Raw genomic sequence first — 23,011 nt, 5'->3', positions numbered from 1 at the left:
CAGTAGCTTAAACATACAAAAGGAAAATCTCTGTATCTTCCCAGGAAGGAGGCACGATCTGTTCCTCTTACCATGGGATCCGAGAAACTTGTCTCTGAGGCTCTCTTACGTTTGAATACAGTGACTCTGGATGCGCATGTGAACATCCATAAACGTCCTTTCAGCTTTCCCAGAGGGACAGGGAAGGGCTTCTTTCATCTTCGAGGCCCCCGGGCCTCGCACAGGAGCGGTCGGGTGCTGTCAGTCTCGGTGCATCTCTGTAAGGGGCAACCGTGATTCAGACATCTCAGGAGTGGCCCAGAGACTGCTGGGAACAACCACACCGAGCTTCAGAGCTATCGCATTTTTTTGGCTGCAAAGCATTCAACAACGTTTTTCTGTGGCCAGGTTCTGTCCCAGTCTACTTAGCTTGTGAATACAAAAAATGACTAGAATTGTCAGCCTTTCCTTTCTTTGTCCATTCCTTGCTCTCTCTCTGCCCAAATATACCCTTCCCAACCAGGTAGTTGAAAATACAAGCAAGAGGGAAAAGCGGGTGGGGGAGGCAAAAGAGGGTAAAGCGGGGGGTAAGTGGTGATGGAACGAGACTGGACCTGGGGTGGTGAACACACAGTATAATATACAGATGGTGTAGTATAGAATTGTACACTTAAAGCCTATACAATTTTATTAACCAATCTCACCCCGATAAACTCAATAAACATTAAAAATATATAAAAAACATTTGCAACGAATTCAATAAAGAGTTAATACCTTTAAAACATAAAAAATATATAAACAAAAAATTACAAAGAAAACAAAAAATTCCTAGCCATCTCTGTTTCCCTTTTGCCTTCCTTCCTTCCTTCTTCCAATTCTTCCTTCTTCTGATCCTTCCTTCTTCCATCCCCTAATAGTTTTGGTGACTGGAGGACAGGAAGTAGGAAAGAAGTCTGACTTATAGAAAAAGTAGTCACAAATATCAGGGAGGCTAGAAGCCACCACTGGGAGAACGTGCTGGATGATCTTAATGAGTAAAACATGAGGTCTCTAACTTTTCTAGTCTGTATTCTGGAAAACTCACACATGACATGAGGCTTGAAAAGGAAAGCAGCATCTGTTGGCATTTCTGTTCTCTAAGGAGTACAGCGAAAATACTTCATCGGGCTGGTTGCTGTCCTTAATCCAATGTGAAGTTCAGAACAGCAGTTTACCAGGTAGCATCGGTTTTCCTAGCACGAAGGTGGCTAGGAGTTTCCTGTGAATTATACATCTTCATGTATTCCTGTGGAAAGGTCACACATTTTCTCAGTCACCCACACGTGCCAACATCCCAGGCTATGGGCATCAGCAGATGAATAAAACACAGTCCGGCACTTCTTTATATTCTAAATTTTTGTGAGCTGGACTTTTATGGCATGAGTAAAATTTCCTCATTCTCCAAGATCCCTAATTGAACAAAAAATGTAGACATTGGCAGTAGGGGTTTTTCTCTTACCCTTTGAATGACTTGACTTGACCTGGCCTAACTGGAATCCATTTGAGCACCTACGATGTGCCAGGGTGGTCTTGTGGGCTCAGTACTCAGCACACACTGGACACTTAAATTCCCCTGGAAATGGACTCAGCCACCCCGTTCGCACATTCTCAGCCCTTGCAGGCTAAGAGTATATTTCTGAAGTGATGGCTGTCGTCGGCAGCCGTCCGTCTCGAGAGATGATGGTGTAGCTTCTTAAGAGTCTATCTGCACCGCCGAGAATGGCTGTGCAGTCCGACTCGGGAGTGACACGGTATCTGTCTCCTCCCGTGTTAAATCGACATCTTGCGATGACGCTGGAGTGTCCTCTCCAGTAAAGCTGAAGCTACAGAGCCTGGGCAGGGTGATATGGAGGGTCTGCTGTTGCCTATGCAGCAGACGCCCCCCCCTCTCTTCGCAGCTGAAGGGTCCAAGGGAAAGACGGAGTCGATACAGCTTGGGTTCAGGTGCGCCGCAGGAGTTGCCGGTGTTGACTACAACGTCAAACCGCCTTAGGGACTCCGGCTCCGGATTTTCTGTCGGGGTTTACTCCCTTAGCCTTTCCCCTGAAGAGGTATGCCGCAAGGCAGCGGAGGTTTTTTGGAGTCAGAGTTTTCCTTCTCTGATGTGCCCTGACTGGAAGATCGAACCAGCGACACTTAGCTCGCAGGCCGACGCTCAACCCACTGAGCCAAACCAGCCAGGGTAGTGATGGCTGTATACACCACATAAATCAGGGCCAACACTGAACAGTGCCCCTGGGCGGGCTGTCAAGGGGGACGTGGGTCACCTTCACAGAGCTCTAGAAACAGGACTTCTCAGGTCGCTGCTTCCCATCCAGCGCAGAATCAGAGGCAGCATTCCCTCCCAGTGTACATCACCAACTCCCAGGAACATGAACTTGGTGGCTTCCAGGCCCAGCCCGTTTATGAAATGCCTCTTTTGGGGAAAAAAGCAATTTATGGGCATCTGTCACGTGCTAGACGATAAATAGTGGCCCAGCCATCTGTAAGAGGAAATGGTTGCCCTGGGTGCTGTCAATGGGAAGATGCTGGGAGAGAGGAGCAGGATACCTTCATCCTACTGAAACTCAGTGAAAAAAAAGGAGGCACATTTCCTCGGCACAGAAGGTGATCCTAATGCAAAGGGGGCTGACACATGCCAGGTGGTGTGGCCCATATGAGGCGGGTGAGAGAGAAAGACACTAATGTTCCCCCGGAAGCCAGGGGAAAAGGAACTGGACTTAAACTATAAACAAGAGAACACAGTAAAAACAACCAACCAAAGTTACGCGTGAACAATGGGGTTCCCCAGAGGTGGACACGATTAATATCTGCACTTAGAATTCAGAAAAGGATTGAATTTAGGGGCTTCAGAGGTCCCTAAACCATTTGCTATTGCAGATGGACCAAATCAATAGCTAGGAAGGTATCAGATGAGCCAGGGTATGCGCCTAGAAGGAAACAATTCAAGGGTATGTACAGTATATAAAAATGCTATCAGTTGACTGATTGATTGCTTCATTGGTCATATTCATTCATTCATTCACTCATCCATCCAAGAGAATCTTACTGAGCTCCCACCACATGCTAGCTCCTGTGCCCGGTGCTGGGGATGGGATGGCAAACAAGACAAGATCTGGGCAATAGATGTGTGATAGGCTCTTCCTTGAATCTGTCAGTCCAGCCCGCAGCAGCCATCGGAACACTGACCAAGTGGAGAGCACTAACTGGGAGGATTCTGGAAACAAAGTGGAGGTCTTAGCAAATCCCAAACAGGGAGGATGCAGCAGTGAGAGTGGGACCACATGAGGATATAACGGGCTCCGAGACATTCAGGAGAAAGCAGAGAAAAAAATTTGAATTCTTCTGAAGAGATAATTAAAAATATCTGGGCAGTTTGGAGGCTGGGGGCATGGGGAGAGGTGCGATAGAAGTTTATAAAATCCACAAAGAGAACAAATTAACATACTGGGTAAACACGTTGGACTGTCTGGGTTCAGATGTCACCTATGCTGCTGTCTAGCTGTGTGACCTGCCTCTGTGTGTGTCCTCATCTTCAAAGGCTGATGAGAGTTCCTCCTTAGAGCTTCGCTGTGGATGTGGAGATTTATATGAGTTAATGCACGTAGATCACTTACAATAGCGCCTGGCACACAGCAAAACACCAGTAGTGATGCCTGTTCATATCTGTCCAAATGCTAGATCTTTAGAATCCATTCAAAATTTAATTGTAACGATAAACAAGGAACATCACGGCACACTTGGTGAGCTGAAGGATCTTATTATTACATCCAAATATGGCACAGTGTTAATCTTGTCAGAAAGGCTGAGACGGTTCCACGAATTCTTATAGGACCTGAAGGGGGTTGACATCCCACAACATCCCTCCGTAATAGACACGGGGACTGTGGGTCTGATAGCATTTCGTAAGGAGAAAGGGATTGCTCAGCGTGGCAAAGGGGAAAATGTTGTCTTTGATGTTGCAACACATAGTCCTAACAAACCACCCATCTCAGAGCAAGGCAGGCCGGAGACCTGTGGCCAGCGGTCCGCTTTCGTTTGTTATTTTCATAGAGGAAATGCGTTTGTGTCAACGATGCACGCACTTGGGCCCAGCCGGGATTCTTCTTTGACAAGGAGCGGCGGGGCCTTTGTGAGGTTCCCAATGCGGTGAGCAGACGGGGAGGAAAAGCCAACTGCTTGGAAAGGGCTTGTGCTAGCTTCAGTTGAGACAAGGACCTTAGCAATCGCCCCCCTCCCAAGCTGGTCAGTCACCTCCTCTCCCTTGTCCAGTAGTGGTCAGCCTGGACACGGACATGAGGTCTGAGGTCAAGCCTGGTTTGCCCCTGCTGCCTCCATGATCTGGGCCTCCCATTGCCTTGCAGGAAAAAGAAGAAAAAAAAAAAAAAAAAAAAAGATGGGCCAGGATTAAAAAGCAAAATAAACTAGAACAAGAAAGCAACCAGAACCCTGTCTTCAAGTGATATCTTAGTTTGGAGTCTCAGATATATATATTCATATCAAGTGTGCAAGGGTGAGGTGGGAGCGAGGTCTCTGCTCCCCCACCAATCACGTGCCCGAGCATCCCTGCTCCCTCTGGCTCAGCCTAACACAATTTGAAAGCCACTGGCCTAGATAAGCTCTAAAGTCCCTTCCAGGCCTAACATTCTGTGGTTCTGTTGCCTTTGGCACCAGAGTGACCTCAAATCAAAGGAGCAATTACAGGTTCTAAAACAGCTCTGCCAATAAAAATATGTAATCTGCACAAGTCATTTCAAAGGTCCTAACAGCCATATTCTAAAAAGGAAAAATAAACTGGTAAAATTAATTTTATCAACATTTTATTTACCCCAGCATATCCGAACAATGTAACATGTGCCTGACATAAAAATGACAAACATAGTTTACAATTTTGAGGTGTTTTCAAAATCCAGCATGCATTTTAAACTTAGAGCATGTCTCAGCTCATATTTGCCACATTTCAAGGGTTCAATAGTTACATGTGGCAAGGGACTGCTACCCTGGAAAACACAGATCTGAGTTATAGGGGGATCCCACCCATGAATTTATAGGGCAAGACTGCAGCTTCCTGTGCACACACTCACAGATAGTGAGAAAGCAGATGTGCCGCTTCTATTTCTGTCACCCCACCAGAAACTGCAGTGGTCACCTCTTGTGGGGGGCAGGGCAGGGTGGGGGAGTGCTTCTAGACCTGGCAAGTGTCATAGAATGTTTCACCAGGTTGGCCTCACTGACCTCAAATGCTTGCCACCTGGCTTTTCCAATCTCCACTTGTTGATGATTTAATATCACCTTTATTCTGGGATTTATTATTTCTAAGTTTTCTCTAAGCTTCACTCTGCCTTTATTCTAGTACCTCCAGGAATCCATCTTGACCTTGAGGATTATTTTGAAAACCTGATTCTCAACCAGTCCCCACCTTCTGCCATCATCCCACACACGGAACCAGTTGAGTGCACATAAAAAAGTCATTTAATTAAAGCCTTTGTTCAACATTACCCATGTTATATCTTATAATTTCATTCCATGAAGTTACCTTCATGTTTTGGATTTAACACATAGTACTTTGCACTGAAAGAAACAACATTTTTCTTATGATGTTTATTTGTAGGAACAAAGAACATTAAAATACAACAAAGATGCTTTGCTGTTTCTTTGGGACTAGAATGGAACATTAAGGCTCTGCTGGTTATTTGTATACAGTCCAGGTTCATAACCATTGGCTGGCTGGTATTATAAATTTAAATCTAAGGGCATATTTTAGACAGCATTTTCACATTAATGACTCAAAAAATAGGAACAGCATCTCTTTTTGTAGAAAAGAATCTTAGAAGAGGAGCAACTGAAAAAATATCCATCTATAATCTGATTTTTTACCACTCTATAATTTGAATATAAACTATACACTTAGAGATGCCTAATTAAAAAAATAATTACATCTTTGTATAGGTTAATGACATGTTTATTCCATGTTTCAGGTTTGACAAATCATGAGAAATTTTGCCATCATTTCCCAATTTTTCAGCCTAGGTGGCTTTCATTTTTAGTCAACTAATTATAATCACTTGTTTGAAACTATAATAAAATAATCATATTAAATGCATTACATTTCTCTTTGAAGTTACTTTCCCCTCCTGGGCCTCATAGGAAAAGCTGGTAAGAACTCTCCTGCAATTGTGTAAGTCCCTACTTCGTCGGGGCTTAGATATTGGGGTATTGGCAATGAATTTATAATTTATAGTTCATAAGTACCCTTAAATTGAGGCACCCCATTTCCTGAAGCAAGGATAATGCCTTTTTACTGAAAGCCTTTGCTCAGCAATCTTTTTTTCCCCCTGAGCACTGGCACCAGAATTTTCCCCCCTTTTCCCCCCTCTTAATTGGGGTATTCCCGTTTCACAGATAAATGAATGAACACAGTGACTGGATAAAGAGACGCAACGGATGTGCATCAGAATCAGGACTTAACCAAGTTAGCGAACATTTTCTTCCCAATAATCATCTGTGGTGAGGGATGCCTTAGCTATTTCAGCTTCTAAGAGATCCAGGGCAGACCCTCGGGGAAGTTCTTGTCTGACTTCTGTGGAAAGTACCCAGAACCCAACGTCCCTGGCCAGGACCTGTTGATCCCCAAGGGTGTGAGAACCAATGGGTGTACCCCAACCACTGTGTATGTGTGTTCGTGTGTGAGTGGACACAGGCTACAAAAATCCTTTCCCGTTTAAGATGATTGTATGCATTTACCTCCATTTGAAACACTGGTGTGAAAGCTAGACTGTGTGTATATGCATATATCTTACCCCACCCCGGGGCCCCCCCACCCCGCCCCCCGCAGATACCCAAGGGGATTTCTCTGAATAGTGCATTGAGCAGAGGCTGGCCAGCAGGCCATGGTTTGGCATCTTCTGATTTCAGATCTGCACTTAAAGCAATTACATGCATATGTCGCTACCACTTAGCAGACTTATCAGGCCTGGAGCCTGAAGTCTTGTCTCCAAACACCTTCAGTCTGGTGAGAGAAATCCTAGCCAAACACTCTGTCATGCTCATGGCGTCTCACTGCACCGCGATCCTTTCATTCCTGGGCCCTGCCTCTCTGAGCCAGGAGCGGGATAAAGGAAACAGCTCTACTTCTCCCGGGTTCTTGGATGCAGACTCTCTGCAGTCCATCTCCGCATCTCCACTCCTGTTCCTACCGCAAGACAACTTTCCCTCCGTTTCCCTGAGATTTCCCAGACACGGTGCAGGCAGGCCAGCTTCGGCCCCACTCCTCCAGAGGACGCGCACCTCGGCCAGCGACCCCTCGGCGGCGCGACTCGGCTGATGTACACCGAGTTCAGGCTCCCTTTCCGCCAGTCGCGACTGCTCCAGAAGCTCCGGGCTGGAGGCCCTCGGCTTGCCTGGGGCCCTGCGGGGTGGCTGGCGACTGCCCAGGCGCGCGGGGAAGGCGGATGCAGCGCGGGCACCCTGCGCGCCAGGAGGGAGAAGGGGGGTGCAGGCGGGCGGTGGCCGCACCGTGGGGCGTGGTGGGCGCACCCCGAGCCCCAGGACGCCGGGCCCAGGCGGGGGGCGCCCGTGCCACCGCTCGGGGTGCGCCCCCTGTAGCTTCCGGCCAGAGCCCAGGCAGCCGCCTCCGAGCAGCCCTCCGCGCCGCCGCCTTGGTGCTGAGGCTCGAGTCCTGGCAAGTAAGCAGGGGAGGCGGGGGCACGGCCGGTGCGCAGATAACGGCGAGCCAGAGGGCGCCGCGCCATCGCCGCGCGGGGTAGCAGTAGGGAAGCCGGAGGGGCAGCGACATCTGCGGGCGGGCGGCCGACGCCCCTCGGCGGCGCGAGGCCGAGCGGGGCGGCCCCCCTGGCTGCTGGCGGGGCCTCACTGTCCGGGGCCCCGCGGCCCGCTCGCCAGCTGCGTCCGAGCCCAAACCCCCAACGGCTGGCCCGGGGACGCGGGCCGGAACAGAAGCGATGCGCCTGGCTGCGCGCTCGCCACCGTCCCGGCGCTAGCTGGTCTGCAATGTCCGTGAATCCTAGGTTAGGGTTTGTCAAGTCGCCTCGAGCCACTCGAAGAACCCGGTTTTCCCTTTAGGGACAGCGATTGTTCTTGCTGTTTCTTGCCTTCAGAAAGTTACTCCGATACTTTTGATCATCCGTCCTAAGTAAGAAGGAATAAAAAAGAGACCGCGTGATCTCTCCCGCGTGAGGGGTTTCCGTGGGATCCCGTCAAGTGGGCAGAGCCAGTTAGAGCCGGAGCGGCTTAGTCCGGCCAATTGACAATTCAGTCTTGGAAAGGGTTAACTGCATCCTGCTGGTTCGGTTTACATGTAAATAAAGAGCAGCTGCTCCTCGCGGGCCCCGGCTGGCCCTTTTTAAGTTTTTGATTGGTTGCCAATGACATCACCGCCCGTGTTATAACACCCGGGATCCAGAGCGGCGTAGGAGCTACCCTCCTTAAAGAGCCGAGGCCACGCCCTCAATCTCCTCCCCCTCCAGCCGCCCATTGGCCGCGGGCTGCTGTGAGGTAACGGTCAGCACTTCCCGGATCCCTATTGGTCCAACGCGGCGTCGGTCGGCAGCCGCCCCGCCCCCCCCGAACCTTACATTTACAGTCCTGCAAAAGAGAAAGTAACTATGTTGTTGCTGGAGATCAATGAAGCTAAGTGAATGGGGGCTGAATGTGCGAATCCACACTGAAGCGGAGCGCCAGATGGTGGAGGGCTGCACTTATTTATGAAGTAAGTGGAAGTCACCGCGGCGACTCCTCGAGCCCGGGAGTGTGAGGCGGCGTGAGTGTGAGTGCGTGCGTGTGTTTGCGTGTTGCGATGCTCGCGGGGCGCCACAGCAGGTGAGGTTAATAAGGTTCCGGCTGTTGGCTCACGCCGCCCCGTGCGTTTACTCTCTCTGCAGTCTCTTTGGGTTTGGGGCGAAGAAAAAATGGGGTGTGTTGGGATGCTTTGCGGCAGTTTTAAATGCCCGGGGCTTGTTCGTGCGCTGTGTTGCGAAGGGGGATGTTAGGATTGGGGAAGGAGTGTTCTCTCGCCACTTAATTTTCTCTCCAGCCTCTGCCTAGAGGTGCAGGGACGACCCGCAAGGGAGAGGGGATAGCTCGGGATTTCTCGGGGCGGTTTCCCGGGCCGCTCTGGCTGGTTTCACCGGCTCTAGAGCCGCCCGACCCTCTGCTGCAGGGATGCAGATCTCTTTATACACTCCGTGCATGTGCGAGCCGCACACGCCGTGCGGAGGTGGGGGTCCCAGCTCGTGTCCCCGTGGGCACGCTTGTGTGTCCCTCTCCGAGGAGAAATGGGCTGTTGATTCTGGGACGTGCCCTACTCGGTAACACAATAGCAAAGACTTTCACCGCTTGCTCCAGCTGGGAAACAGTTATAGCTTCTGGAATAGTACTTGCTCTTCAAAAAAATACTACGCAAGGGGGGGAAGAGAGCAGGAAGGGCCGGCGGGAGGGAAGGGGTTGGATCTTTCGCTCCCATCCGAAGGTGGGTGACAGAAACCCGAGTCGTGGGGATCTGCAGATGTGCAGGGTGCGTGCCCGTGTGTGCGTGCGCGCGTGTGTGTGGATTCTGCCTGTGACACTTGGGCTCTGTGTCAGCAAATGGGGACGGCCGTGTGTAGACGAATGATAGATGACATTTTTCCAGACACCTCTTAAACTTCGTTTAGGTGAGTAATTCTCTCATAGGGTTTGGTCTCTCCTCTGTGTGCATGGCTAAGAGGAGAGGAGCCCACGGGCCGGGCTGTAGGGTGCCCCTGTGCCTACAGGGAGCAAGGAACTACCCCTTTCTTTCCAGGCGCCCTCTCTAGACAGGAGGGAGACCCCCGGTGGGCAATACTTCACTGCCTCCTTTAACAGGGATGGGCTACCTGGGAAGTCATCTTTATGGAATTCCTCCTCTTGAAGAGGGGTGTATCTGTGTGGGATTGAAATCTTATTCACAGTGCCTGCCTCCCTTTGAGAGAGCTCCAGGATGCACAGTCTGAGCCCACGGGGAAATGCAGGAGAGAGGAGAGTCATAAAGTGGTGCTTTTCTTAAAGGCAGGAGTCGGGGTGGGGGGTGGCGGTGGCGAGGGTGCAGAGGGTGATAGATCTGCCAGGGTTGGGGTTTCCAGACCTGGCTCCTTGGCTTGGGGCTTCATTTTAGAATACCGGTTTGTAATGAAAGGGGAAATGCAGATTAATTAATAAGAGGCTAAGAGGAAACACGGGAGGTTTTGATATGACTGTGTGTGCTTTTCAAAGGGCTCAGTCAAATGGAAAGCAAGAATAGCTCCCAGCTAGGGACTCACTTAGGGGGGCACCTTCATTCTGATCCACAGAAAGTTGGCATCGCCCCGATGTATATTTAGCTGCTGTATATTTCTGTGAGCCATGCCAGTGCTCTTGGTCACTCCTGTGCCTTTGCAGTGGGTAAGAAATGACATGGAAAGTATACAAGGGTGGACAGATGGGTCTTTCTCAGAGTTGCCCTATACTTCCACCCAGGAAATGAGGCCCAGAATAGTTACTTCTTAAGAGCCTTCCTTTCTGTCTTCAGAGTTTCTAATTCTTTGTGCTTTTACCTTCTCTAAGGCTGAACTTTGATGTAGGTCCAAGAAAGGTTGTTCATCAGCATATGCATACACTATACACACTTAACCTTAGACTTAGTGATCAAATAGATGAGGGTCCTGGAGTTGACATTCTCTTTAAATCCGTAAAATGAGTTTCAAGCCTCAAGAGCAGCATGAGAAAGGGCACCAGGACGACTGCTCAGAGGGCTGCAGTGGCCTCTCCTAGGGACTGGATTAGACTGCCTTTTGTGTCACGTGACTTTATTCTTTCTTTCCCCCTCCCCTTCCTTACAGACTGTCTTGAGTTCTTCTTGAATTGCCAGTTCTCAGCCTCCTCATGCCTCCGTCTCCTTTAGACGACAGGGTAGTAGTGGCACTGTCTAGGCCCGTCCGGCCTCAGGATCTCAACCTTTGTTTAGACTCTAGCTACCTTGGCTCTGCCGCCCCAGGCAGTAACGGCCGCCCTCGCGTCATCGCCAGCACTGTTGTGTCCCTAAAGGCTGCGAATCTGACGTATATGCCCTCATCCAGCGGCTCTGCCCGCTCCCTGAATTGTGGATGCAGCAGTGCCAGCTGCTGCACTGTGGCAACCTACGACAAGGACAATCAGGCCCAAACCCAAGCCCTTGCTGCTGGCTCCGCCACCACTGCCATCGGAACCTCTAGCACCTGCCCTGCCACCCAGATGGTCAACAACAATGAGAACACAGGCTCTCTAAGTCCATCAGGTGGGGTGGGCAGCCCTGTGGCAGGGACCCCAAAGCAGCTAGCCAGCATCAAAATAATCTACCCCAATGACTTGGCGAAGAAGATGACCAAATGCAGCAAGAGTCACCTGCCGAGCCAGGGCCCTGTCATCATTGACTGCCGGCCCTTCATGGAGTACAACAAGAGCCACATCCAAGGAGCTGTCCACATTAACTGCGCCGACAAGATCAGCCGGCGGAGGCTACAGCAGGGCAAAATCACTGTCTTAGACTTGATTTCCTGTAGGGAAGGCAAGGACTCCTTCAAGAGGATCTTTTCCAAAGAAATTATAGTTTATGATGAGAATACCAATGAGCCGAGCCGAGTGATGCCTTCGCAGCCACTTCATATAGTCCTGGAGTCCCTGAAGAGAGAAGGCAAGGAACCCCTGGTGTTGAAAGGTAATGTCCCCTTCCCCAGCACACTCCTGCTTCCCCCGGGGTCACTCGGGGTTTCCTCTGAGCAGTCCCCGCATTCTCCTGACCTTACCTACCAAAGACCAGAATAGACCTTCTTCTTCTTGTCTGCCCTCCCATGCCCTCTCTTAATTATTTTGGTTCAGGGAGAGAAACCCAGCAGAAGATTTGGGTTCTGGTCTTGCCTCACCTAATTTGCATTGTGCAAGTCATTTCACTTCTCTGAGATGTTCCTCATCTTTCTAAAAAGGGGCTTTTATGACACCAAATGGTGTCTCAAGTCACGCCCGGGCTGGTAGCACTCAGTCAGTCACGACTTGGAAAGTTATTGTCTCTCAGGCCTCACCCAAGTTGGTGGACCTGAGGAAGCATCACTGTAGTCAGCTACAGGCAAACTTACAGGTACCGGTTCTTGTCGTGGGAAATTCTTCCTCTGTCTCGCCTCTCTGACCAGCTTGGATTTTATGTGATTTATAAAGTGAAGTACAGAGGGGCAGAGATCCTTATTATAAGGCCCCACAATATAAGTTCACCAAAAATATCTGTTCCTCGGCCATAGCTCTAAGGAAGACAGAGTCATTCTTAGGAAATAGTCCTAAGAACTCCTTGTCCCCTCTGGCTGCACCTGACAACTGTTGGCATCATGGCTCCTCCCAGGATGGGGTGGTGGGTCACTTGCCTTAATACACTCAGTGCAGAATAACTCTGAGGTCATGGTTGTGGAGCCCTGGCAGGAGGAATGAATTACCCATTGTTCTCCTAACCTAGTACGGCAGCCCTTGTCCTGTGTGCATCCCTGGCTGTGCCTCTTTGCCCTCCAGTGCCATCCCCTGGGGCACTGCAGCCCATTCTTCCTCTTTGGCGTCTTCTGTCTGTCTGAGAGATAGTCATCTTTTTTCTCTTAGTTTGAGCAAAGGTACATAGTCTGGGCCACATCGCCACCCGGCTCCTCAACTGTGTTGACCAAAAGCTTCCTTTGAACATCTTACGTATCTCAACTGGAATAGACCATTGAGCTGAGCAAGTGAATTGTTTCGCCTTTGTGAAGACAGCTCTGCCTTTCCCCTTCTTCTCTGCTCAGACACATTCTTCCTTTTGTTAAGTAGCGTTGGTGGAAATAGGGCTCTGGATTCCTTTGCTCTACCCCCGCTGCCCAACCCCCACTACCCTTGAACTCGCTCTCATTGGACTCAACTACAACAAAGGCTCAACTTCCCTTAGGGCTAGGGGGCTCTCGTGGGAAGATGGCATCATGGAGGCTGGTTGTATCCAGAGAGTTCCAGCAGTGGCCAGTTATTTTTTGTTGTTGTTGTTATTCCTGGGTTTTCTTGGGTTTACGGGTATGTTCAGGTTTCCTCTGTGTAGCTCTGTATTTTATTGCTCTTTGGTTGACTTTGAATGATTCCCAGTAAGTTCACCCAGCTTGTGTTTTCTAACCATGATCTTGGCTTGGCTTGGCTTTTTCGGGTGAGAAAATACAACCTACACATACCCCATTTGTAATAGTTTGTCTTGGGGAGCAGACAGAGGGGTCGTCAATGGTCCTCATGGTTACCTCTCTGCTCATGCAGAGTAGATGTTGTTGAGGAAAAGCAGTCATTTTGCGTCTATATGGTCTGAGGGCGGGCTTCAAACAATACATACTAAGGTGACCCTGGACTTGAACACATGAGTGATTAGGAGGAGTTGTAGACCTTACCTTCAATTTAGGCCGTAAGCATTATTGTAGACGGGGGTGGCTTGTCAATCACTGAGAAATGAGTCTCCTGGGTGCTCCTGACAACAGTGGGGTTCCTGCCCACTTCCCTGCGGATGGAGCTGAGGCTCCAGGCAGCCTGGGTTGTTCCCCCGTGTCAGGGAGTGAGATTGCCTCAGTGGGGCGGGGCCGGCCACGCTGCTGACCTCACCACTGGGCGCCCTGGGAGGCCCCTGGGAGCGCTCGTCATTTTCGGGTTGGTGAGACGCAGCGGCGGGCGGCCTGGAAGACGCGCTGGCGGTAGAGGTTGGATTATTTGTAGCTTTGGGGGGGTTTCTTCAAATATTTGAGAATTTGGTTGAAAATATGTACTTCGGGATCAAAAGGGTCTGTAACCTACTTTATTTATTATTATCGTCATTACGGTTTTGGACTCTTTGGGGGGGATGGCCTAAAATTGAGACCATGATGGGAAGGAGGAGGGCACAATGCCAAGATGCCCCAGGGCCCTTTCCTCGGGGCAAACCGAAGGTTATGCCATAGCCCCATTGAGCGAGGAACGGGTGGCGTCTCTCAGAAGGCATGGCCAGCAACTCCTTCTAGGCTCTTGAGTGGGGCAAGCAGACCATTCTGGTCTGGCTTCTCTGCCGAGGTGCATTTGACGGGCCCCCACCCTTGGGGATGTAAGATTTTATTTTAGCCAGAGCGGTGGTGGTACCATTTTGGAATGAGTGGTTTTTGTAAGGAAGATTTGGGGGGTGGGACGGAGAGAGTCTTCTGAAGTGGGAACGTCGAAGGCCTCATTAATTTATTTTCAGAGATTTCAGTACAATCGCGGGTAATTTATGGCTGGCCCACCTGCTGCCCTTGTGTGTGTTTGTAAACACTGGTTGCTACCCACCCTGTCCAAGTTTAATGACCCCTTGTTTCAATTCCATGTTCTCCATGTTTGGTGCTGCCTGTCAAGCTGAACGGCTGCTCAGCTGCCGTTTTAGTAATGCTGTGTCAGGTTGGGAAGGGAGTGATCAGAGGTGCCCAAGCCCCTGAGATTAAGTGACCGTTCTAACTTACAGTCTCCTCTCTGCGGTGACCTACGTCCGAATCCACGTTTGTGTCTCAGCTTCTGAAGCAAAAACTGGCCTCAGACCCGAGCTCCCACCTAGCCTGGAGAAATGAATAAATATTTAGGGACTTGCAAAACCTTTGAAAGCATTATAATTCATTTTATCCAAACTTGATTCTTAATATGATTTTTCACCACACTGGATAAGAAGGCTGGACAGTTCTAGGCCTTCCAGAATGAGAGATCCCGGCTTTGCTGTGATGTTTATAAGGCTCCCACAGTTGGGTTCAGGGAAATAATTTGTCATTTCCTAAGTAAGAAAGGATAGGCCACTGCCACCTCCTCCTTAAAGGTTGTCTATGCCTTTAAAATTTTTATTGTAAAAATTTTCAAATGTATAGAAAAAGAGGAAAGAGTCTAGTGAGCACCCATATACCTGTCACCAGATTGAACAATTATTACTATTTGCCCTTTCTTTTGTGGTTGAAAAGTTTTATAGAATAGACAGTATTTTAATGTATTTAAATATGTTTTATGCTTAAATTTAATGTGTTAAAATTAATAGGGCTGGGGATATTTTATAGTATAGTATGGACAATGTCATGTGACCATTTTTGTGAATTTTGCAAACTTAGAATTCTGCTGTGACCCGCAGGCGGAAGCAGTCCTTCCTCCAAGTGGGGGCTCCAGGTGGTAATTGGGGCCCCTCGCTCCCGTTCTGCACAGGTACATCAGGGTCCATGCTCGTACCTGCTCTGTGTGTCGCAAAACAAAGACTGACGGTCCTGCCTCTGTACCAGAGGCATTTATTGGGAGCGGTGGGAGGAGAGAGAATCATTTCAGGAGGCTGATACATAGAGAAGGTGGAATAATGTAGGGAGTCAGACTTTACTACTATGAAACTTTCCATCAAAACTCCTGAGAAATGAGCAACATAGATTGCACATTCTCCCACAGTGAACAAGAACAGTGAAGTCAACACTTACAGGCAGTATTGAGTTTGATCACAGAATGAATGATTGTGCTCAGGAACCAGAGACCCTGTGAAAATACTCTTTCTCTTTCTGCTTTGTCTTGTGGGAGGTACAAGTTTTCCTCTCGTCTCTCAGGGGTGTTATGAGTACGTACCTATATTCACAAACTTACTGTTGTTATTCTGAACCTCTGTTTAGCATCCAAACACGCCAAACACTAGCTTTGTACCAAATGGTGGAGAAATTCAGGCTGGACTTGGAAGTCAGTCCGTCTGAATTCTAGTCTTGCTTCTCCCCCTTACTGGGCACATTGCTTAATCCCTTATTTCCTTAGTTTCCTCATTTATGAAAAGAGGACCTAATAGTAGCTGTCTCATAGTGGCAGTTCAGGAAAACAATGAACTATGTGTGCCAAGTATCTAAACAGTTCTTCATATAGGGTAAGCACTCAAACACGCAGCCTGATATTATGATTACTATTGGCTGAACAGGAATGATGGTGCTTTTCAGAAAGAGTACAAATAACAAGCTAGGTACAGCAGTGTGTGTGTGTGTGTGTGTGTTGCTATGGCCTAAAAATAACTTGGTGACTGTTCCCTAATTTAAGTAGCATACAGTTGGAGCGCCAAGTAATTACAAAAACATGTTAGGTCAAGAGGCCAGAGTAATTTGGGCCTATCCTAGAATTATTCATTTGTAGGGGAATTTGTGAAAATGTGATGATAAATTTGTCCAACTAATGTCCCATAACTCAATAGTGAAAGCATACAACTATTAAGCTTTGCTTTTCCTGGCCTCTCCTCGGGCTGACTTATTTTTGGAATAGGGATTGTAGTCTGACTATAAAAGGGGAGGTGCAAGGAGGGGGCAGTGTGCTTTATGTTGAGCCAGTCTCCAAGCTCGGAGTTGGGATGACATCGCATGTGAAGGGAAAACGAGGGAAGTCCTTGAAAAGCCTGCTCGTTTCTTCAAGGGGATCCTGAACCCCTTTCCTGAACTGGTTGACAGCTGCCTGTCCTCTCTCTGAGCTCTTGCTCGTACCCCCCTCCTTCCTAATTAACCTGTAAGTGAAGAGATAAGCGAGCTCTCCACCTCTGCCTTGACTCCAGCTGTTCCCCATTCCCTGTGCTCAGCAGAGTGCGGCTTGGCTCCCTTCTACCTGGCTCCAAATCTAGGCCTTTCCGCTGTGCGGCCACAGGTGTTCCTAGGCAACTCGGGTTACCTCTCAGATCCCCATTTTTTTTCCATTGTAAAATAGGAATAATTTCAACACCACAGAGCAAACTGAGATGACGTAAATAAAGTGCCTGGCACTTCGACAGCTCTCAGTAACTCACGCCCCGGGGCCTGCTCCCCAGCCCCTGGGCCCTTTCAAAACCTCTTCCATTAGACATGGAGTGTGTGAGCTTTTTTGGGGGGGGGTGAGGTGACAACTTTTCTAAGTACAGTACTATGGGAGCATGTTAAGTGTGAACCACGTGGCCTTACCAATTCAGATCAGTTAAGTTAGCCTTGCCAAGGACAAGTTCAAGAAACTCCTCTGCTGGCAGTGGTAGCTAATGACTTTCGATTGGATTAAAAAAAAGGTCAGGCAGGGTCAGGGCAGGGAGATTTGATAAAATCACAGGAAAAGAAAAACGCTTGGCCACCACCGTGGAGCTCAGGCACCCAAAGGAGCTAGGCGGAAGCTTTCCAGCAGGAGCTGCCCTGCTTGCGAAGGCTCAGTGTCACGAGCAGCTGGAGTCCCCCTGTCCCAGCGGTGCTGGGGAGCAGTCTGGGCATAAAAATGTGTAGGCTTGCAGGGCACAGGCAGCTTAATTCAAGGGAGCCGATAAGGGCACACTACTTTACGTACTAAGGATAGAGAGTCTAATCCCAAGACGTGGGGGGAGGGGGCTGAGGGGGAGGGGTAGGGGGGGTCACCTCACCATTTTCATACTCAAGGAGCCCAGGTTTGAGAACAAGAAGCACACTTAGTGGTCCCCATAGTTCGGTCGTTTTCTCATTGGGATCAACTGGGATGATTTAAAACCTTTGGCACTCAGCCCGCACCTCCAGAGAGTCTGATCACATTGGTCGGGGCACAGCCTGGGCATCGGGCGTTTATTACCTCCTCCAGGTGACTCTAACGTGCAGCACAGTTGGAGAGCCGTTGATCTAGTCCAGTCTTCTCAGTACGCCTTTGCGGAAATGGAGCCTAGAGAACTTTATCACTTGTTCAAGGTCACATGCATTATTAATTTCAGAGCCTTGGTCCTTAGGGCTAAAATAGGTCTGCCAGGTCGATAGACTGCTGTGTGCATACTGTTATCTAATGTACACCATACAAATATAGCATAAGGTAATATATTTAGTCAATCATTTTGAGTATTGATCTTCTTTGTTGAATTTTCAGATTGCAGTCCAGAACTAAAAGGACATTGAAGCCAGCAACTCATGAGCCCGCTCTTGACCTGAGTCCTAGAAATATGGGTCAAATATTAATGCTGATTTCATCCCATCTTCTCGGGAGTTTAAGAATTTAAAGAGGAACTAGAAAACATGCATCAAAATGCACCCCTGAACCTAAGTGTCTCAGGTTTCTAGAAACTTGGGTGGGTTAGTCTCCACGTAGGCAAGGGCCTTGTGAGTAAAAGGGACCCATGTAACAAATATTATTAAGTATGTGTGCCAGGGACTAGCCTTCTTTGTTGTCTAAATGCTGGAACGAGAGTGTCTGCAAACCAGACCAAGTTTCCCAATCCTTGCCCCTGTGATGGCCACACACCCACTTGTCATGTTCATTACCTTCTGCCACACAGTCTTGTCAAGGGAGCAGCTTCCTTTAGCAAATGTCATTCTCCCGGGAAGGGCTTGTTTGTGTGGCATTTGGCCTTTTTGTCTTTTCTTTTCCCCTTACAAGACAGTCTGGCCTTTTCCAAGCACATCTTCACGGGCCAGCAGACTTTCTTCCCACATTCTTGATCTGAAAAGAAATAACTTTTTTTTTTTTTTTTTTTTTTGAAATTGGTCGGTTTTTAACAGGAAAGGAAATCCATGTTCTCTCTCCCCCTCAGAAGCTCGGGGATGGCAGGGCTTGTGCACTAGAGTGGAACTTTGTAATTTGGACCTCACTAATTTTGGATGTGTTGCTGATCTGAACGAGGCCTGTGTTTATTTTTTTTCCTGCATGCCATCTATGAGAAGAGGACATGCTAAGGAAACAAGCATTATAAAAGATATTTCAAAAACAACATTTTGGCCTACTTAGAAAAAAAAAGGTTGCAAGTCCAATTAGAAAGCACTCTCAGGGACAGGGCTACCACAGAGCTGTGTTGTGTCCCCTAAATCTGTCCCTCTTGGACATATTTTTATTGGCTGTGTTTCCATACACCGTATATACTACATTCATATTGCATATGCTTAGTAGTTAAGAAAAATTAAGAGGGAAGAGAAAAGGAGGCGTATAAGCCACGGCCTGAATTTTACTGTAGAACGTTAGAAAACATGCATGTTGAATTCAAGGTGCTGTAGTGGTGTTTCTCATTGTGAAGCCTTTGACTCTTGAGATGTTTTATGCATAAGCCAAGAGGAAGATCTTAGCATCCTTCCCCCCCACCCCCAATCCCCAGCTTATGTCTGTATCATCTATTATTACTTAAAAGGTGGGATGGAGGGACCTATATTTTATGTAACTTGAAGGCAAAGGGACCGCGAGCCTATGCTTTTGGGTGAGGAAATGAGCATGCGTCTCACGCGAGGCTGTTCCCCGATGACGTGCCGGGCAGAGTGGATGGACGATAACCAACAGGGAGCACAGGGTTTGCAGCTTCATCCAGCTCTGTATCGCGCTTCAGGTTTCATTTGTGGTAAAGGGCTACTCGTCATTTTTTTCACCCCCTAAGACTCAAATTTCATGAAAAACAAAACAAAGCCAAACTTCCTGAGCGCTTCAACAAAGTGTTTCGTTTGCTTTGTCTTCCCATGGAGCTGGGACCGTTTCTCCATGAAGCGAGCAGTAGAGGAAGTGGTCTGAGCCAGGGAGGACCGTCGGCCCCCTCCTCCCTTTGAGAAGCATAAACCTCTCACGTTATAATGTCAGCTCAAACGATCTTCCTAGTGTCCCCAGGTGAGGAGGCAGTGACCACTTGGCATCAGAACATCACTATCTAGTTCATTAATACTTCTATGTGTATTCAATGGAAGAAACCATCCCACATTCTTTGAATCATGGCCCCAAGGTCTGCTACCACTGGGCTAACTATTACCAGCTGTTACTACTGGTAAGTGAGAAGAAAAAATAAACTGGGAGTGGAGGGGGGAGGGGCAGGGGAGTAGCGAGAACAGGACAGTGTGAGGCCAGAGGGCACTCTTGGGGTGACAGGGAGAGTATCTCCCCACTCCTAGACGTAGGTCCCAGGTTTCATTATCACAGAGTGTCTGCTTCTCTCTTAAAACAAGAAGACTAGACACAGACTTGTAAGAGGATCTTCCTTGAGCAACAGGGGACATTTCTTGGGTCTTGTATTTCTAGTTTTATTAAAATAGCACATTTTGATAAGACTTTGTAAGGATGGTCTTATGATTCTCATGCAATGATATTTTAATCTGACAGCAGAATATCACTTAATCCATATAACTACTCTGGGTCTGACCAGCCTATCATCCTTGAAATTAGAAAATTATTATCCAGATAGTCTGAAAAAAAAAGTAATAGCTCTTGAATGCTTTCTACGTGCTACGCACGGGTCTGTCGTATGTGTCTTATTCAGTTCCCAGCTCAGCTTCTTGAGACAGGTTTCAAATCTCCAGTTATTCAGATGTGAATCTGAGGAACAGACTAATATTCCTGCCCCTTTCCCCTTGTTATTAACCAGTGAGTTGCAGAACAGGAATCGAAACCCAGTTCTTTTGATCTCAAAGCTCAAGTTCTTTCCAGGCTGGCCAGATACTATTTATTGATACACGTGACTTACAGATCTCATTTCTAACACTCCGTCTCCCTGTGCTTGACCCCCCCCCCTCCCCCAGGAACCCTAAGTTATAATACTTTCTCCTTTCTCCTCCTTTTTGGTATCGCCTCAACTGAAAAATCAGTGCCAAGGAGATTGGCCTACTCTGTACCCTCAGAGCAGAGGTGGCTTTTCAGTGACCTCGCCCTGATTTACATCCCAGCTTTGGGAACCTTCAAATTTTGGTTCTGGCGGAGGTTGTTAAGGAGTCACAGATTGATTAGAGAAACATTTGGAAGCTTCAGTAATTATCTCTAACACTCATGAGATGCTTACTATACACCAGACCCTGTGCTCGGAGCCCTTTATCCCCTGATAACACTCCCATTTTCGTATGAGTGCCTGAGGCTCAGAGAGGCCCACACACTAGTCCAAGGTCACTCAGCTGGTCCCGGGTAGAGCCTGGGCGTAGCGCTGGTATGCTTTTGCTCCCTGCGTGGTCAATGGGGAGAACCTTAGAATGTGTTCTCTGGCAGCCCGTGGATATCAGGGTGCTGCTTCCTTCTTCTGCACATAGTAATATTCTCACTCACTTTCTAGAATGGGGAGTGGGCGGGTGAGAAGAAAGATACAAAGTTAGATGTGGTCGGTAAGAAGGAATATTTGATGATTGTACATCCCAAAGACTCTAAGACCCAAAGGTATTTGGTTGCTTACGTTTTATATCCATTATCCATGCTATTAGCGTGCAGAGTTGTATTGACTATAGGTTTTCTTCCCACCTCAAGGGTGTCAAGGAGGAATCTCTAGTTAGGTTATCATTACCTTTGGGAAAGTTAATTCTCTGAGATAAGTGAATGGGGACCTTATCAAACTCTTTGCTACTTATTGTTGTTCTCTTCTGCTTCTCTCTCCTTCCTTATCTTTCATCTTCTCTTCTCCAGTCTAAGCCAAAAACAGCTCAGGCGATCTGGGAGTGTGGCAGGGCAGGCCCTGGAAAGAGCATACTGGGCACTCTTGAAGGACAGCAGGAAGGACCCCGGGAAGCCTGTTTTGGGGGTCGCATCCATTGAGGCAGATCACTGAACATCTGTCTCAACTGTGCCATTTTACAGACATGGAACTGGTGACTCACCCAAAACATACAAAGAGCTGGTAGCAGAACTGGCATGGGGTCCGTGTTTCCTAACTCCGAGCTCAGTCACTTGTAAAAATCCCAGCGGGAATATAATCCTTTAGTTTGTATCTGAGTTGTTATTCAATAAGCAATTCTTGTGGGTGCACGTGTTTGGCCAGGTCACGCCATGTTTTCTTTTTCTTTCCCTTTGTAATGAGTTATTACGTGACTTCTCCGTGAATCAGCCTGCTCTCTTGTATCTGTGCTCAGCTGTCCTGCTAGGAATTTAACGTCTTTCCTAACAGAGGGAGTAGAGTGTGGAGGTTAACAGCGCAGACTCTAGAGCCAGATGCTGAGTTTCAATTCTGACTTTGCCACTCATTAGACGCATGAACTTGAGCAAAGTAAACGTGGTGTGCCTCTGTTTTCTAATCCATAACATGTGGAGGGTAATTAATAACACTTTTGTCATGGGATTGATTGATGATTACATTAGATAATCTATGTACAAGTGTTTGAACAATGCCAGATGCATCAAAGCTAACCTTTATTAAAAATTTACCACAGTTATAATATCAAATATCTACAATAATCATTTGTCAGCATCTACTTCTATCCAGGGGATATATGGGTGACATGATTCAGTAAAATGATTTGACATCACTGGTACAGTCTAAAGAAGACCTCTTCAATGCTTCGTAGATAGTTTTATTTAAAGGTTTGGAAAACCCCAGTATTTCTAGTGGGGGTAGATGGATAACTACATCAGAACTTTTTCTGAATCAGTACCATACTGGAAAATTCTGTACTATTTCTCTGTAAGGAAATCTTATAAAATGAAGTCTTAGCAAAGACTCAATCAGATACCTACCCACTGTTGGAATATTAAGAAAGTTTTAGAAAGAAAGAAACCAGATGATATATGAATCCCCCTGACTGGCCTAGTTTTGTTTTCACATGTTCTCTTCATTCTTTACCCATATATGTGCATATTCTGCAGGGTTTCTCATATAGAAACTGAAACTCGTTTCCACTTGGTAGTGCCTCTATTTTTGCTTCCTGTGTAGTCATTACAGAAGTTCTTTCTGTGTTACAAAGCTTTTCATGGCTCTATCACATCACTAACTTCCTTTCCTTTTTTCGTCTTGCTCTTCTCTTCAGAAGACAAGAGCAGCGAAGTCCTGATCCTTGATCACAGGTCTTTGCGCAAATTCCAACTGTGCCTACCGTGCACAGAGCCTCATGAGGAGAGTGTTGTCAGCCTCGGGCTTCTCCCTCGGTGGGCAGAGTTGGGGGGAAGTGTAGGGGCCCCACTCAGCACTACGAAAAACCAGAAACCCTTGTGAAAGTGGATGGTGCAGCGGGTCCCACCCCACCGCGTGGCGTACACATGAGTCACTCCCAGTCCACGCTGTTAGGAAGACACTTTGAAAGGAACGTCATTGCACTCACAGCAGAAAGAATGTGACTGGTTGTGAGGCGCTGTGTGA

The 23,011-nt window shown here is 47.9% G+C and overlaps 1 protein-coding gene across 1 annotated transcript in view; it reads left to right on the top strand.

The window, feature by feature from the left end:
- Positions 1 to 8,619: 8,619 nt before the first annotated feature.
- DUSP10 (dual specificity phosphatase 10) overlaps positions 8,620 to 23,011 on the top strand; it is a 35,390-nt gene continuing 20,998 nt past the window's right edge. Inside the window, exons 1-2 of the mRNA XM_090263429.1 lie at positions 8,620 to 8,746; positions 10,872 to 11,725. Of these exons, the coding sequence (XP_090119555.1) occupies positions 10,915 to 11,725 (811 nt within the window). The 5' untranslated portion in view covers positions 8,620 to 8,746; positions 10,872 to 10,914. The remainder of the gene's footprint in view (positions 8,747 to 10,871; positions 11,726 to 23,011) is intronic.

This window comes from Furipterus horrens, unplaced genomic scaffold, assembly GCF_987537825.1.
Source record: "Furipterus horrens unplaced genomic scaffold, mFurHor1.1.pri manual_scaffold_15, whole genome shotgun sequence".
NCBI classification, from domain to species: Eukaryota; Metazoa; Chordata; class Mammalia; order Chiroptera; family Furipteridae; genus Furipterus; species Furipterus horrens.
This window is presented reverse-complemented; position numbering and strand designations above follow the sequence as displayed.